The sequence below is a fragment of the Macaca thibetana genome, chromosome 2, assembly GCF_024542745.1.
Source record: "Macaca thibetana thibetana isolate TM-01 chromosome 2, ASM2454274v1, whole genome shotgun sequence".
NCBI classification, from domain to species: domain Eukaryota; kingdom Metazoa; phylum Chordata; class Mammalia; order Primates; family Cercopithecidae; genus Macaca; species Macaca thibetana.
In genome coordinates, this window is record NC_065579.1 from 71,044,284 (window position 1) to 71,059,979 (window position 15,696).

The following is a 15,696-nucleotide window of genomic DNA, read 5'->3' on the forward strand; positions in this document are numbered from 1 at the left end:
AAAATATGGGACAGTCCTAGAGAAAAAAGAGAGAGAGAGAGAGAAAAAAGAAAATTTTGAAAAAATAACAATAGAAAAATTTCCAAGTTTAATGAAAACTACAGATTCACAAATCCAAGCATTTTAATGAATTTTAACCAGTATAAACACATACACATATACACATACACCCCACGAAAAACTAAGGTATATCATAATCAAATGGCTTAAAATCAGTGATAAAGAGAAAATCTTATAAAACATTGTATTCCGTGTTATAGTAGATACTAAGGTGAATGAACAATATAGTGCTTGCCCCAAGAAGAATGTTTTAATTTCCATTTATATGTAAATGTAATTTTCATGTGGGGCATTCAAATTTCCTTCTAGGCTTGGGAAGGTAAGAGGCAGGACTCAAATTCTAACGTGGGTACAGAAATTGGTAGGTTTGGTTCACAGGGTGGGCAGCATTGCAAAGCAAGATTTTGAAGAAGAATTCAGGAGCAATGCCAAAATTGAGAACCTTGCAAATAATGCAATGAAGAGTCCATCTGAATTAGACAGAGGAAGAGGCAAAATAAAGAGTTTGATGTAAGGTGAAGTGGCAAAAAATAAAGGACGTTTCAGGAAAAACGTTGGCAAGAAAGACTCTTCTGTGGTAGGCCAGACATAGTGGCTGACACCTATAATCCCAGCACTTTGGGAGGCCCAGATGGGCAGATTACTTGAGGTCAGGAGTTCGAGACCAGCCTGGTCAACACAGTGAAACCCAGTCTCTACGAAAAATATAAAAAATAGCCGGGCGTTATGGCATGTGCCTGTAATGCCAGCTACTCAGGAGGCTGAGGCATGAGAATCGCTGAACCTGGGAGGCAGAGATTGCAGTGAGCCGAGATCGGACCACTGAACTCCAGCCTGGGCGACACAGTGAGTGAGAGTCCATCTCAAACAAATAAACAAAAGAAACTTCAAAAACATTTTTTAGAAGAAATACTCGTCTTTGGTTGCAGAATCTGGGGTATCTCAGAATGAAGAATCCTCCGGAGGAGGAGAAGATGAGCTGTGAAGAGTCTGTGCATTGGGCCAGGTAGGATCTGTAATCTTCAAATAAAAAATTCCCTAGCTAGAAGTGGAAAGTTCTAGAAGACATCCTAAGATGGTTTATCATTCCACATTTTTAGACCTCCAATCCTGAAGACGGTTGCTTCAGAGAGCTGCCTGTTTCTGTCCTTTCTTTATCATTTCCATTTTCTAATGATCAAAAACCTTCTAACTAGCCAGTCTGATTGCAGTTTCTTTCTCCTCCAATCCATGCTGAACAAACTACCAAGCAAATTTTTCCTAAATGCTGTCTGCATTGGGTCTGTCCAAGTTTCCTCAAAAGCCTTCAATGTTTCACGGCCCATATCTTCCAACGTTATGTTCCCATATGACCTATTTGTTTCTTATTTCCCTAATATTCAGTGTCTGATCTATTCATGTTTACCTCTCCCTCTGTCATCATTGTGTCTGCTTGTCCACTTTTGCTCATGTTGCCCATGTTCTCTTTTTCTCTCCCTCATCCATCCTTCAAGTACCACCACTAATCCTTAAGGCTTTTTCTTACGGCTTTTCAGGCTTAAGAACTACTCTAGGAGTCAAAATCTTGTTTATAAGGTTTAGTAGTTAATTTTCAGTACCACTGAACAATGTTCTAATAAGGTGACTTGTATTAGTTTCTATTTCTTTCAGTTATTAAGTTTTCTGAGGGTTGAGTCTATAATTAATCTTTCTTCTATAGTCTCAAATGCCTAAGACCGTTTTAAGACACATAAAAGATAAATAAATAATTGTTGATTGACACTCCAGTCCATAAATCAAATAAACTGTTTAAAGTAAATGTGTTTGTGTGTATTCCTATCGTTGTCCCAAAAATTATCTACTTGATTATAATGAATTTTTAATCAAAGAACTGAGAAATATGTAATATGAATAAGATAGCAAAGATTCTTAACTATATATGTATGTATGTGTGTATATATATCTAATTTGTATTACATACATAGTTCTTTATATATACATAAAACTTCTCTGTAGCCAATTCCTACTTTGCAGTGATTTGACGCCAGACTGTGAAATTGGATTCCTTAGGTCATAAACGTGAATCTCCACTGCTAATACTAAACTAAATTCCCATGTTTGTTTGTCAGTAGAGGAGGGAATCAAAGATCAGAATGCTGTGATGGACACATGATAAGTAGCAAATCAGCATTGACCTAGAGAACAATCCTTGTCCTATAACTTAAGAGACAAATGCTCACTGATAGGTTACTTCATTGGTATGGTTGATTTTTTGAGAACCTTAAATAAAATTGAGGCAGAGTCTGCAGTGAGAGCTTTCCCATTCTCTTCCTAAACATGAGAGTATATAGATATAATGCATCATCGGAAAAGACAATCACAATTTAAAAGCCTTACTTGTTATCTCTCCAACCCTTTCTAAGACAGCTTTCTATAGGCTTCTCTGTATTTACTCATATTAATTTAAGATTATTGACTCAAATAATACATTAAATTTCAGAGAACCTACTGGGAGTAAATTTCAAAAACTATCACTTTATTATTATAATCTAGTCTTTGGCATATGTATCTAAAGAACAAATGAATATGAATACAAATTAAAAAATATAATGTTTTTCAGAAGAAGTTGAAATAGCTCCATTCCGGATATTTTTAAAACTCTGATTCTCATTTTCATGTTATGAAAACTTAACACATAATTTTCTGCCTGTCACACTTAGTAGATGACCAAAAACTGTCATCTTTTGTTTTTCCTGCAATTAATATCATGCCAGAATTTAAAAATGTAAAGAAGGTACTAAAGGCATGGTATGATTTATATAAAATAAAAAAATGCAGATCACATAGTTCCTCACATAGGAAATTATTACTGTGGGTATACATTAAAGAATTAGTTTCAACCTTCTGAAACCCAAAGAGGGTGAAATTACCATAAAAGCCAACAGTTGGATCCATGTTGACTGTCTCTTCTTCAAACTATATTAGGAATAGACCAATAACATTAATCTCACCAAATTTCATTAAAGTCAATGAGATTGTTAATTTTCATTCTTTTCAGTGAACATTCTTTAATGCAGCAATTTATTATCATACTCCTTAGTATGTAAACAAAGAAATATTAATGCAGATATTGCACATTTGAATCTTGAGCCATCAGATAAAATTAAGATATTTTATGAAACTAATTCATTGGTGACTATGTTTTAAGAAAGTTCTGGTTTTCTATAGACACTGATTTTATAACATAGTCTTATTACACAAAGAACTGCCACTCAAGTACTCTAGATTAGAGAAATTCGGTCATTACATCAAAAAAAGAAAATTAAGACGATTCAATTTTAAAGGCAGTCAAACTAATATGCTTCCCATGAGAACATAAAGAAAACAAAGGAATGTTCTTGAGGGAACTTGTTAATTTCTTTTATTAAACAGCCCTGAATGTAACTAGATGAGATTAGCTAGGATCAGAGTTGAGTTGAAGCTAAATGAATTCTACGACAATGTTTTCCTTTCTCTTAAGATTTCTTGAGCACATTGGTCACCTGAATTAATTGTATGAGGCATAAATTCAGAAGGAAAAAAAAACAAAAAGAATCCTTGCCAGCATTCAAGGGATAGCAGAGTGCAGGCCACAACCTCCAGAGAACCAGTTATTGGTTTCTAGACTTAAATGTTTTGTGTGAAGCATTTTCATCAAATAATATAAATGTACAAGTCAGAGGTGACCATTTACTTTCATTACTGTTCAAATTCAATACCTTGCCTGACCCAGTCTCCTTGATGAAGTTTATGCTCTAATATGTGGCAACATTTGTGACATCCAGAGAGCAGCTCTGCCCAGTTAATGGTCATGGTGGCTTCTCCATCTTCACATGCACTAGCAGGCCGTTCAAACAGGGAAATCAAGGCTGCTGTGAAAGCAATCGCTTGAACCTTGATGAAGACATTGAAAGAACAACAGTCAACAGGATAATTGTTGCAAGAAGATTCTATGTTATTTTAGTTTAATAAGGAATAGCTCTTAATTTAATAAGAATTTCTTCAATACTATTTAAAGGATGCAGGCTGTTATACTAAAAAACAGAACAATTATTAGTTTGGTGACACAGTTACTAAAGGGCAGTCTTTTACTTGTTTTTAAGACACATTCGTCGTCAAAATAGTAAGAATGAAAACCTTTCACAATTACAAAAGGAAATTGTTTAAATTAGCCTACTTCAGAGGTCACAGATATATTCTAGTTTCATTCAGTAAGTAATAATTTTTCATAGGTCAGGTGAAATTTGATAGGAAGACAGAAATATTTGTATCCAATATCTAGGTTTCAGAGCTGCCATCTCTAATCCTTTTGTTATATGATACAGGCAATGGGCACTCACTAGGAAATTGGTACTGAGAAACCCAATATTCTATGTAGGAAAACAAGAACAATAAATTTGAAAGCATTTTGAGGAATAAATGTAATCATTTAATATTAAACATTTATTCATATTGGGATCTAATAAATTAAGCATCCTATGGTGAAAAAGGTTAGGAAGATCTTTTTTTCTAAATGAGAAAAGCGAGACTATAGACAGACCAAAAAACAAACAAACCCACACACACAATTAAGATTTGTTTTTGTAAGCAAGAAGACAAACTGTGACCTAATCCATCTCTTCCATGTCCAATGTGCATATAAGCCATAATGTAATTAAATTTGGAGGTCACACTCATTGCATTTTAATTTCTATTTTAAACTACAGTTTGATGATTAAATCCATAGTATTCAATCTTAATCTACCCTCACTTACCTTTCCAGTTATATCCCCAAAAGAAAGAATTGATTCATTGGCATCAAGAGGATCATACCAATAATCCATGCAAATTGGTGTTCCTTTCAGGCCTTGGAGTTTGTACTGGCAAGCAAATTCTTCTTTGGACAGCAGATCATAGAAACAAATCTCTTTACTTGTAAAAGCCACTGCTATCTAAAGTAGCAGAGTAGAAAATCAGAAAGTAATTCTGATGGATTTAGCAAAATTAATATGCAAAGCAGACATGCCACTCTAATTGCCAAATCAGACTTTGTTCTCTGAGGATCCTTAACAGTATTACAGAAGCAAAGAACAGTGGCACAAATGTACTTTATCCTAACTGTGGAATCCAGCCAAGAAGAAACTTTTCCTATTAGAAGCATTTGAACATGCTTTATTTCCTATCCCTATTCCACACGCTCACCAACATCCCCATCCATGGGAGACTAGACCTCTAATCACATAGGAGAGACTAAGGCACAAAGATATGGCATTATACAGTCATACCAGAAACTTTACAAACCATGTTTTATGATGCAAATAGAGACTTTCATGGAAATCATTTGATACAGACTCTATAAGTAGCTTTATCTGAAGTCAGAGAAAACCCTAAAGGCTATACGAGAAAGGGGAAAATATTTAACAACATAAAAATAAGTCAATAGAAAATGTCCCTGTGAAGATTCACACATTGAATTTACTAGAAAAAGACTTCAATTCAACATACATATATATACACACACACATACACACACACACGCACACACACACAATATATATATATATATATTTTCAAACAACTAAAGAAAACGAGGTCTAAAGAAGTAAAGGAAAGTATGTGGCTGGGTGTGATGGCTCATGTCTGTAATCTCACCACTTTGAGAGGCCGACACAGGAGGATTGCTTGAGGCCAGGAGTTCAAGAACAGCCTGGGCAACACAGCGAGACTCCCATCTTTAAAAAAGAAAGAAAGAAAGAAAGAAGAAAGAAAGAAGGAAAGAAAGAAAGAGAGAGAGAGAGAGAAAGAAATGAGAATGATGTTTCATCAAATAGAGAATTTTAAGAAACATGCATCAATTACTAAAATCACCATTCTGCCAATCTTTGCCCTTTAATTGGAGTGGTTAGTCCATTGATATGATTACTGAAAAGGTAAGATTTACATCTGCCATTTTTCTAACAGTATAGCCCCATAACACATGAAGCAAAAACTAAAATTATTGAAGACAGAGTAGGCATTTCAACAATAACAGTTGGAGATTTCAATACTCTACTTTCAATAACAGATAGAACAACTGAGCTGAAGATCGGTAAGAAAATGAAGACTTGACAAACACTATAAAACAACTAGATCTCAGGTATGTCTAAAGAACACTCCATTCCAACCTCAGCAGGATGCATTTCTTCTCAAGTGCACATGGCACATTCTCCAGGGTAAACCATATATTAGGTGATAAAGCAAATCTCAATACATTTAAAAGATTATAAATTATATAAATTATATTCTCCAAACACAATGGAATGAAATTAGAAGTATCATTCAACCAAACAAAATTTGGGAAATTCACAGCTACATGGAAATAAAACAACACACTTCTAAGTAACCAATGGGTCAAAGAAGAAATCACAAGAGACATGAAAAAAATACACTCAGATGAATGAAAACAAAAACACAACATACAAAAAACTTATGGAATAGAGTAAAAGCAATGTCTAGAGTAAAATTTATATTTGCAAACATCAATCTAAAAAAAATCTGAAATCAATAACCTAACTTTCCATCTTAAGAAACCAGAAAAAGAAGAGCAACCTAAATCCAAAGCCAGCAGAAGGAAGAAAAAAATAAAATTAGTACAGAAATAAAGCAAATAGAGAATGAAAAAGCAGTAGAGAAAAACAACGAAATCAAATTAGTTCTTTGAAAAGATAAACAAAATTGGCAAAACTTTAGCTAGACTAACCAAAAAAAAAGAGATGATAGGCCGGGCGCGATGACTCACGCCTGTAATCTCAGCACTTTGGGAGGCCGAGACGGGTGGATCACGAGGTCAGGAGATCGAGACCATCCTGGCTAAGACGGTGAAACCCCATCTCAACTAAAAACACAAAAAATTAGCCAGGCATGGTGGCGGGTGCCTGTAGTCCCAGCTGCTCAGTTGAGGCAGGAGAATGGCGTGAATCTGGGAGGCAGAGCTTGCAGTGAGCCAAGATCCTGCCACTGCACTCCAGCCTGGGAGATAGCGTGAGACTCCGTCTCAAAAAAAAAAAAAAAAAAGAAAGAAAGAAAAAAAGAGATGATATAAATTACTAAAATCAGAAATAAAAAAGTGGACAGTACCATCGACGTTGCAGAAATAAAAAAGTATTAGTAAGATAAAATTATTATATACCAAGAAATTAGTTAACATTTATGAAATGCATAAATTTCAGGAAACAAAAACTATGTAAACCAACTCAATAAGACAGAAAATATCAACAGAACTATGATGAATGAAAGATTAAATTAATAGTCAAAAAAAGTGTCACAAAGACAATCCTCAACTAGATGGCTTCACTGATAAATTCTACCAAACGTTTCAAGGAAAATACCACCAATACTTCTCAAACTCTTCCAAAAAATGACAGCAAAGGTAACACCTCCCAAATCATTTTATCAGGCCAGGATTACCCTAATACTGAAACCAGAGAAAGACATCACAAGAATAGAAAACTGCAGATCTATACCTCTTAATATAAATGTAAAATGTATACTGAACTAAATACTAGCAAAGAGAATTTAGCAACATACAAAAAAGTTTACACATCATAGCAAAGTAATATTTATCCCAGGAAAACAAGGTTTGTTTAACATGCAAAAATCAATCAGTGTAATACATCATATTAATAGAATAAAAGACAAAAGCTATATGGTAATCTCAGTAGATGCAAACAATGCATTTGACAAAATCCAACACATTTTCATGATAAAAACACTCAACAAACCAGAAATAGAAGAGAATTTCTTCAACCTCATAAACAGCATGTACTACAACAACAACAGCAACAACAACAACAAAAATCCTACAGCTGACATCACACATATTGGTGAAAAAATACATATATTCCCCATAAGATCAGAAACAAGACAAGGATGTTCACTCTCACCACTTCTATTTAATATGGTATGGAGTTTCTAGCCAGATAAATTAAGCAAGAAAATGAAATTTTAAAATATCGATATTGAAAAGGAGGAAGTTAAACTAGATCTCTATATCTATTTGGAGATAACATGATATTATATATAGGAAATTTTAGAAATGCTCAAAAACACTACAGAACTAACACATGACTTCAGAAAGATGCAGAATATATTATCATTTTTGAAAAATCTATTGTATTTCTATACAATGAACAATCTAAAAATGAAATTACCAAAGGCAATGTTAAGAGAATGTAAAAACTAAGATGCAGGTTTTGCAAAGTATCCATCTGATAAATCTATCTACCCAGAATATATAAAAACTCTCGAAACTCAATAATAAGATAACAACCTTAATAAAAAATTGGAAAAGATTTGGATAGACATTTTACAAAATAAGATGTACAGGTAGCAAACCAGCACGTGAAAATATGCTTAACATCATTAGTCACTAGGTAAATATGAATTAAAGCCATAATAAGATCTAAATGCAGGCCTTTTAAAATGGCTAAAATTGAGAGAGAAAATAACTGATCATACCAAATGTTTTTGAGGCCATATCCACAAAATGGAATGCTGCAGAGCAATAAAAACTAGTAGTATACCTCAAAACATGGATAATTCTCAAAATAGTTATGCCATGTTAAAAAAAAAGAAAGAAAGAAAGAAAAAGAAAAAAAGGAGTACACACAGTATGGTGCCAATTATACAAAACTCTAGAAAATCCAAATTAATCTATAGTGACCGAAAGCAGATCAGTGCTTGCTTAACAAAAAAGGGATGGGAGGAGTTACTAAACACTGCAAGGAAATTTCTGAGGGTGATTAATATGTTCATTGTCTTCTTCATACTGTTGATTTTTCACAGGTCATGTATGTGTTAAAATCTATCAACTTGGGACACTTTCATATGTGCAGTGTATTTTGTATAATTATATTTCAATAAATCTGTTTCAAAAAGAATAAAAGCAACATTCTTTAAGATTCTATATTGAGTAAGCACAAAAGAAAGACTAAGATTTTAGTTCAGTGCTGAAAAGAAGAAATAGTGCAACAGAAATATCATATAATAATAACAGCACACTGCACACAGATATAAAAAAATCATCTGGACTATATCTTTTAATTCATACAAGTTAAATATTAGCACTAGATACTTAGCAAAAAGGAATTGGATCTCATGTCAGCAGTCACTATGGAGGCAGCAAAGACTGAAGCCCAGGTCTAAAGTTGGCCTACCTCAGTTTACAAGTCTTGGCAACCCTGATCACATCCTTTGTGACTGAGGGTAAATTATACAACTTCTCTTTGCTCAGTCTCTCATTTGTGAAGTGGGAATAATAACTACTCCATGGTGATTTTGAGAGGATGAATAGATAAGGGCATAGGAAGCTACTGAGGATGAGAATGATTTATGGTTCCAAACAATAGAGCATACATTTTCCCACTAAAAATAACTTGCCTTTTTGGAGAAATGCTGATTTTAGGTCTGGCATAGGAAATATACAAGATGATTCTAGAACATTTTGTCATACCAGGAAACAAAGAAGCTTTCAAGTGCTGTCAGGATTATAAAAAGACTCAGAAGCCAACCTGCATTGTTCCCACTCTCTAAAGAGGGTGCAATTTCTGGTATGGGATAACAACTCAGTAGATTAAAACAAATCAAAAATTTTAAATCCATGATTTTTCAATTATACTGATAATAATAATAATAGTACTCATTGTTTATTTTTAGACAATATTAGAAAACCAGCTCATTATTTTGAAAACTGGCAAAAAACATGAAAAATTACGTATTTATTCTGCCTTTAATTTGTACCACATGATGACTAAACAATTAATGGGATTATTTCTTTTTTATAAGGTATTCTAGCTTAAAGGAAAAGGAAATTGTGAAATTAGAATATCATCTTCTGACCCCTAAAAAAATTCATGGATTTAGGAATAGTCAGCAATAACTGCTAACATCTCAAGAAGAGGGAGAACCAGGTATTTAATACCTACTGGCTGAAGAACACATAGTCATCTGTTCTAAACAAACTAACCACTCCAAAACTACACAAGGCTTTACACTTGACTACCAATTCACTAGAAAAATCACGGAATGGCTGGACATATTAAACAACACCATGTAGACACAGTCTGTGAAATCCAGACTGTGGAAAATTCTAAAGGACAAACCTTGGTTTCTTTAACAAAAACATCAACAGCAACAGCCAAAATTTGCAAAAAAAAAAAAAAAAAGCAGGAAAAAAGAAAAGCATGTGTATCAAAAGAGACATATTAACCATTCACAATATTTGGACCTTATTCAGATCTTCATTGAAACAAACTATTGATAAGACAATCAGGAAAATATGTACATGACTGGATATTTCATGATATTAAGAAAATATTGCTATGGATATTAAGTGTGATAGCGGTATTTTGGCTATGCTAAAATAGAGACATCTTTTAGAAATACAGAAATATTGACAGATGAAATAATATGATGTTTTGGATCTTAAAGGGGAGGTATAGATGAAACAATTTTAGCTGTGAATTGAAAATTATTGAGTGAATACTGAGTACATCAGGTTTCTAATACTATTCTCTCTGCTTGTGCATGCACTTGAAAATTTTCATAGTAAAATCTACCTTCTGCTTAATATAAAATATTAACATGTGGATTCTTCAAGATCCAACCTTCCATGTCAAAATTATTTTACTCACAGTATGTTATCTTTCTGAGAGGTATAGGTATATGAAGATGTTTAGACCCAGTAGGCCCTATTAGAATGAAGACACTGACTAGTACAGTGATCAAAATTAGATAAGCAGTTCTCTTTAATTGCACTGAATCCTGCCATGCACAGTAATAGCCTCTCAGTTCTACATATAGATCCATGATCCTGCTGTAAACTATACAGGAGTAAAGTTCTTATAAGCTAATAATGAAGCATGGCCTCATTGAAGACAGAGCCAGGAATCTGAGCCATCAGCCACAGTGTCATTACAAGGCACCCAAGAGAACAGCTTAGGAAATCATGTAGTTCTGTTGGCACTACCTGTTCCCCCTCCAGGTCAGGAGAAAGCCACCAAGAGTAATATAGCTTTCTGTTACTGCTAGCCAGGAGTCCCACCCCATAACTTTTTCCTCTTTTACAAACAGTAATTTTTTTTTATAAAGAGTCTGTACCTTGTTTACATTTTCCAGAGAAACCAGGCTTGTCACCCACAGGTGTTTGAGCTTGGTGGCATCTGAAGTGATGGGGAATGTTTCTTGCAGCTTTAAATTCTCTCCCCAGATTGCTAATAAACCTTCTTTACTAATCGTCAGATAATGACTTGAACTTTTTAAGAAAATTACTTTTTGAATGTTGTCCTTGTGTTTTACTGGGAGGAATTCCAGGTCCTTCCACTGGGGCACCACAGTTGCCTTTGCTCGTTCATCTTGCTTGTTAAGCTCTAGCAGTATAAAGGAAGTCAGCTTGTCCCAATTAATGAAGCCATCTTGGGCCACATCCACTTTGTCAAAGAGCTCCCCATATTCTTCCTTCGTGCCCCAACCAACAATCTCTGTCATCTTCTGTGTAAAGTCTTCTCTGGACATACAAATGATTTTCCTTGGCTCTGGGGACTAGAAACGGGAATCCAAAAACAATAATGAGACAACAGTGAAAGCATCATATGCACAAGAGCACTGTGCTGCTCACAAAGGTGAATTTAATCAGCAATTCTGCCAACATGAAAAGAAAAATGTCTTTTGCTTGATAACAGTAATATACTCAAGTGAACTTAAGCTGGGGACCAAGTAACTGACAGGACTAGAAGTTGACATTCTCAGTCACAAAAAGTCAATCATGAAAGTCCTTATATCGGGAAGAGTAAGGCAGGAGAAGATATGATGATGGAAGCATGGAGTGATGTGAGGCTGTGAGCCAAAGAATTCAGGTTACCTCTATTTAAGCTAGTAAAGGCAAGGAAAGGTTTCTCCCCTAGAGTCTGCAGAAGAAAGGCAATCCTGACAACTTGATTTTATCCCTGTAAAATCCCTTTGAGGTTTCTGAACTCCAGAACTGTATATTAATATATTTGTGTGTTTTAAGTCATGGTTTTTGGTAATTAGTTACAGCAGCAACAGGAAATTAATACAGACATATCTCCTTTTGTTGCACTTCGCTTTATTGTACTTTGCTGATACTGTGATTTTTACAAATTGAAGGTTTGCGGCAACCTTGCAAGTCTATCAGTGCCATTTTTTTTCAATAGCATGCCTACTTCATATCCCTGTGTCACATTTTGGTAATTCTTATAATATTTAAAATTTTATTAGTGGTAGTATTATATCTGTTACGGTGATCTGTGATCCGTAATCTTTGATGTTACTACTGTAACTGTTTTGCGGCAGCATGAACCATGCCCATACAAGACAGCAAACTTAATTCGTAAGTGTTGTGTATGTTCTGATTGCTACACCAACCAGTCATTCCTCTTTCCCTTTCCCTTTCCTTGGGCCTTCCTATTTTTTCAGACACAAAAATACTGAAATTAAGCCAATTAATAACCCTATAAGAGCCTCGAAATGTTTAAGTAAAGTCAGAGTTTTACATCTCTCACTTTGAATCAAAAGCTAAAAATGATTAGGCTTAATGGGAATGCATGCCAAAAGATGAGCGAGGTTGAAAACTAGGCCTCTTGCACGAAACAGCCAAGTTGTGAATGTAAAGGAAAAGTTCTTGAAGGAAAAGTGCTATTCCTTTGAACACGAGAATGATAAAAAAGTTAAACAGCCTTATTGCTGCTTTGAAGAAAGTTTTAGTGGTCTGGATAGAAGATCAAACCAGGCACAACATTCCTTTAAGCCAAAACCTAATACAGAGCAAGGCCCTAACTTTCCTTAATTCTATGAAGGCAGAGAGAGGTAAGGAAGTTGCAGATGAAAAGGTGAAAGCTAGCAGAGGTTGATTCATGAGGTTTGAAGTAAAGAAGTCATCTCCACAACATAAAAGTCAACATGAAGCAGAAACTGCTGATGTGGAAGCTGCAGCAAGTTATTCAGAATCTCTAGCTAAGGTAACTGATGAAGGTGGCTACACTAAACAATACATTTTCAATGTAAATGAAACAGCCTTATTCGGAAGAAGATGCCATTTAGGACTTTTCATAGCTAGAGCCATGCTTGGCTTCAAAGCTTCAAATGACAGAATGACTCTCTTGTTAGGGGTTGATGTAACTGGTGAGTTTAAGCTGAAACCAATGCTCATTTTTATTCCCAAAAATCTCTAAGGCCTTAAGATTTATGCTAAATCTGACTGGGCACAGTGACTCATGCCTATAATCCCAGAATTTTGGGAGACTGAAGGGGAGGATTGCTTGAGCTCAGGAGTTTGAGAAAAGACTGAGCAACATAGTGAGACTCCATCTCTACAAAAAATAAAAAAATGAGTTGGGCATGGTGACATGAGCCTATAGTCTTAGTTACTTGGGAGACTGAGGTAGGGGTATCACTCAAGCCTGGGAAGTAGAGGCTGCAGTGAGCCATGATTGCGCCACTGCACTCCAGCCTGGCCAACAGAGAAAGACCCTGTTTCTGTGCTCTATAAGTGAAACAACAAAGCCTGCATTATAGCACACTGTTTACAGCATGGTTTATTGAATATACATGGTTTACTGAATATACAGCACGGTTCACTGAAGCCCACTGCTAAGACATACTGCTTTGAAAAAATATTCCTTTTAAAAAGGTACTGCTCCACCATGTCCCTGGTGGCTCGAGAGCTCCAACAGAGATATACAAGGGGTTTAATATTGTTTTCATGCCTGCTAACACAATGTACATTCTGCAGCCCATAGATTAAGAAATAACTTCAACTTTCATTTCTGATGTTTTGTAGGGTATAGCTGCCATAGACAGTGATTCCTCTGGTGGATGTGAGCAAAATAAATTAAAAACCTTTTGGAAAGGATTCACTAGAATGGCATCATTTTAGATGCCATTAAGAATATTCATAATTCATGAGAGGAGGTCAAAATGTCAAAATTAACAGGAGTTTGGAAAAAAGTTGATTCCAACTCTCATGGAAGGCTTTGAGGGGTTCAAAACTTAGATGAAGAAAGTTAACTGCGGATGTGGTAGAAATGACAAGAGAACTCCAATTAGAAGTGGAACCTGACGATGTGACTGAATTGCTGCAATCTCATGATCAGACTCGAATGGATGTGGAGTTGCTTCTTATAGATGAGCAAAGAAAGTTGTTTCTTGAGATGGAATCTATTCCTGGTGAAGATTCCATAAACATTGTTGAATGACAACAAAGATGTAGACTATTAAATAAACTTAGTTGATAAAGCAGTGACAAGTTTTGAGAGTATTGACTTCAATTTTGAAAGAAATTCTATTGTGAGTAAAACACTGTGAAATAGCATCTCATGCTACAGAGAAATTTTTCATGAAAGGAAGAATCCATCGATGTGGCAAATGTCACTGTTATCTTCCTTACGAAATTGCCATAGCCATCTCAACCTTCAGTAACCACCACCCTGATCAGTCAGCAGACATCAACATTGAGGCCCTCCACTAACAAGAACATTACCTCTCGCCAAAGGCTCCGATGATTGTTAATTTTTTTATCAATAAAGTATTTTTTAATTAAGATATGTACAGTTTTTTAAATATGTGCTATTGGGCATTTAATACCCCACAGTATAGCTTAAATATATCTTTTATTGCTCTAGGAAACAAAGAAATGTGTGTGACTCACTTTATCCTGATACCCACTTTATTGAAGTGGTCTGGAACCAAATCTGCACTATCTCCAAGGTGTGCCTGTCAAGTGGTTGATGAAAATTGGGTTGATGAATCCCTGAAGAATGCTTAGTGAAGCCAGCAAAATTACCCCATGGTGAAACTTTAATGAAAGGGCAATAAGTTAACTTCTATACATATGCCATTATAAAGAACAGTGAAGTCACATGCAATTGATTCTTGCTGTTCGTAGCTATATTCTATAAAGTCTCTGAGAACACTAAATTAGTAGATACTGAACCATTGCTCCTAGGGGAAACACAGGGTTAAGTTTCTGCAAGCCTCTGCACAACTGCTCACTACACAATTTTGTTTATGTGTGTTTCTGTTGAAAGACATGTTATTTAATATATTGTTAATTAATCACAATTAAATTCATAGCCAACAGCATCATAACTTGTGCCTGAATGAAGCTAACACATATATTTTCTTGGTGAGACATATCTCAGCCTTCTCGTGCTTAGGAACACTAGCCAGCACTCCACCACCATACTTGGGGGCCATTTTAAAGTGTGAAATCCCCAACAATAAGCACAACATGTGAAAAACGTGGCACTAAAGAGGTGTTGAAAACAATGAGATCACTTGAACACAGGGTGAGGAACATCACATACTGGGGCCTGTCAGGGGGTGGGGGACTAGGGGAGGGATAGCATTAGGAGAATTACCTAATGTAAATGATGAGTTGATGGGTGCAGCAAACCAACATGGCACACGTATACCTACATATCAAACCTGCACAAGGTGTACATGTACCCTAGAACTTAAAGTATAATAAATAAAGAAAAAAAAGAAAAAAAGAAATTGCCGTATGGTTAAAAAAAAAAAAAAAAAAAAAAAAAGAGAGAGAGAGAGCGAGAGAGAGGTTAAAAAGGACGCTTGCTTACAATATTG

General features: G+C 35.2%; 2 protein-coding genes across 5 annotated transcripts in view; one reads left to right on the forward strand and one right to left on the reverse strand.

Moving 5' to 3' along the window:
* SERPINI1 (serpin family I member 1) overlaps nucleotides 1–15,696 on the forward strand; it is a 480,054-nt gene that overhangs the window by 273,287 nt on the left and 191,071 nt on the right. The window lies entirely within an intron of this gene.
* WDR49 (WD repeat domain 49) overlaps nucleotides 1–15,696 on the reverse strand; it is a 186,711-nt gene that overhangs the window by 145,087 nt on the left and 25,928 nt on the right. For all 4 annotated transcript variants that reach the window (XM_050779950.1, XM_050779952.1, XM_050779949.1 and 1 more), the window contains exons 3-5: nucleotides 11,194–11,634; nucleotides 4,833–5,009; nucleotides 3,798–3,972 (exon numbers count right to left, since the gene is read on the reverse strand). In XM_050779950.1, the coding sequence (XP_050635907.1) occupies nucleotides 3,798–3,972; nucleotides 4,833–5,009; nucleotides 11,194–11,634 (793 nt within the window). The remainder of the gene's footprint in view (nucleotides 1–3,797; nucleotides 3,973–4,832; nucleotides 5,010–11,193; nucleotides 11,635–15,696) is intronic.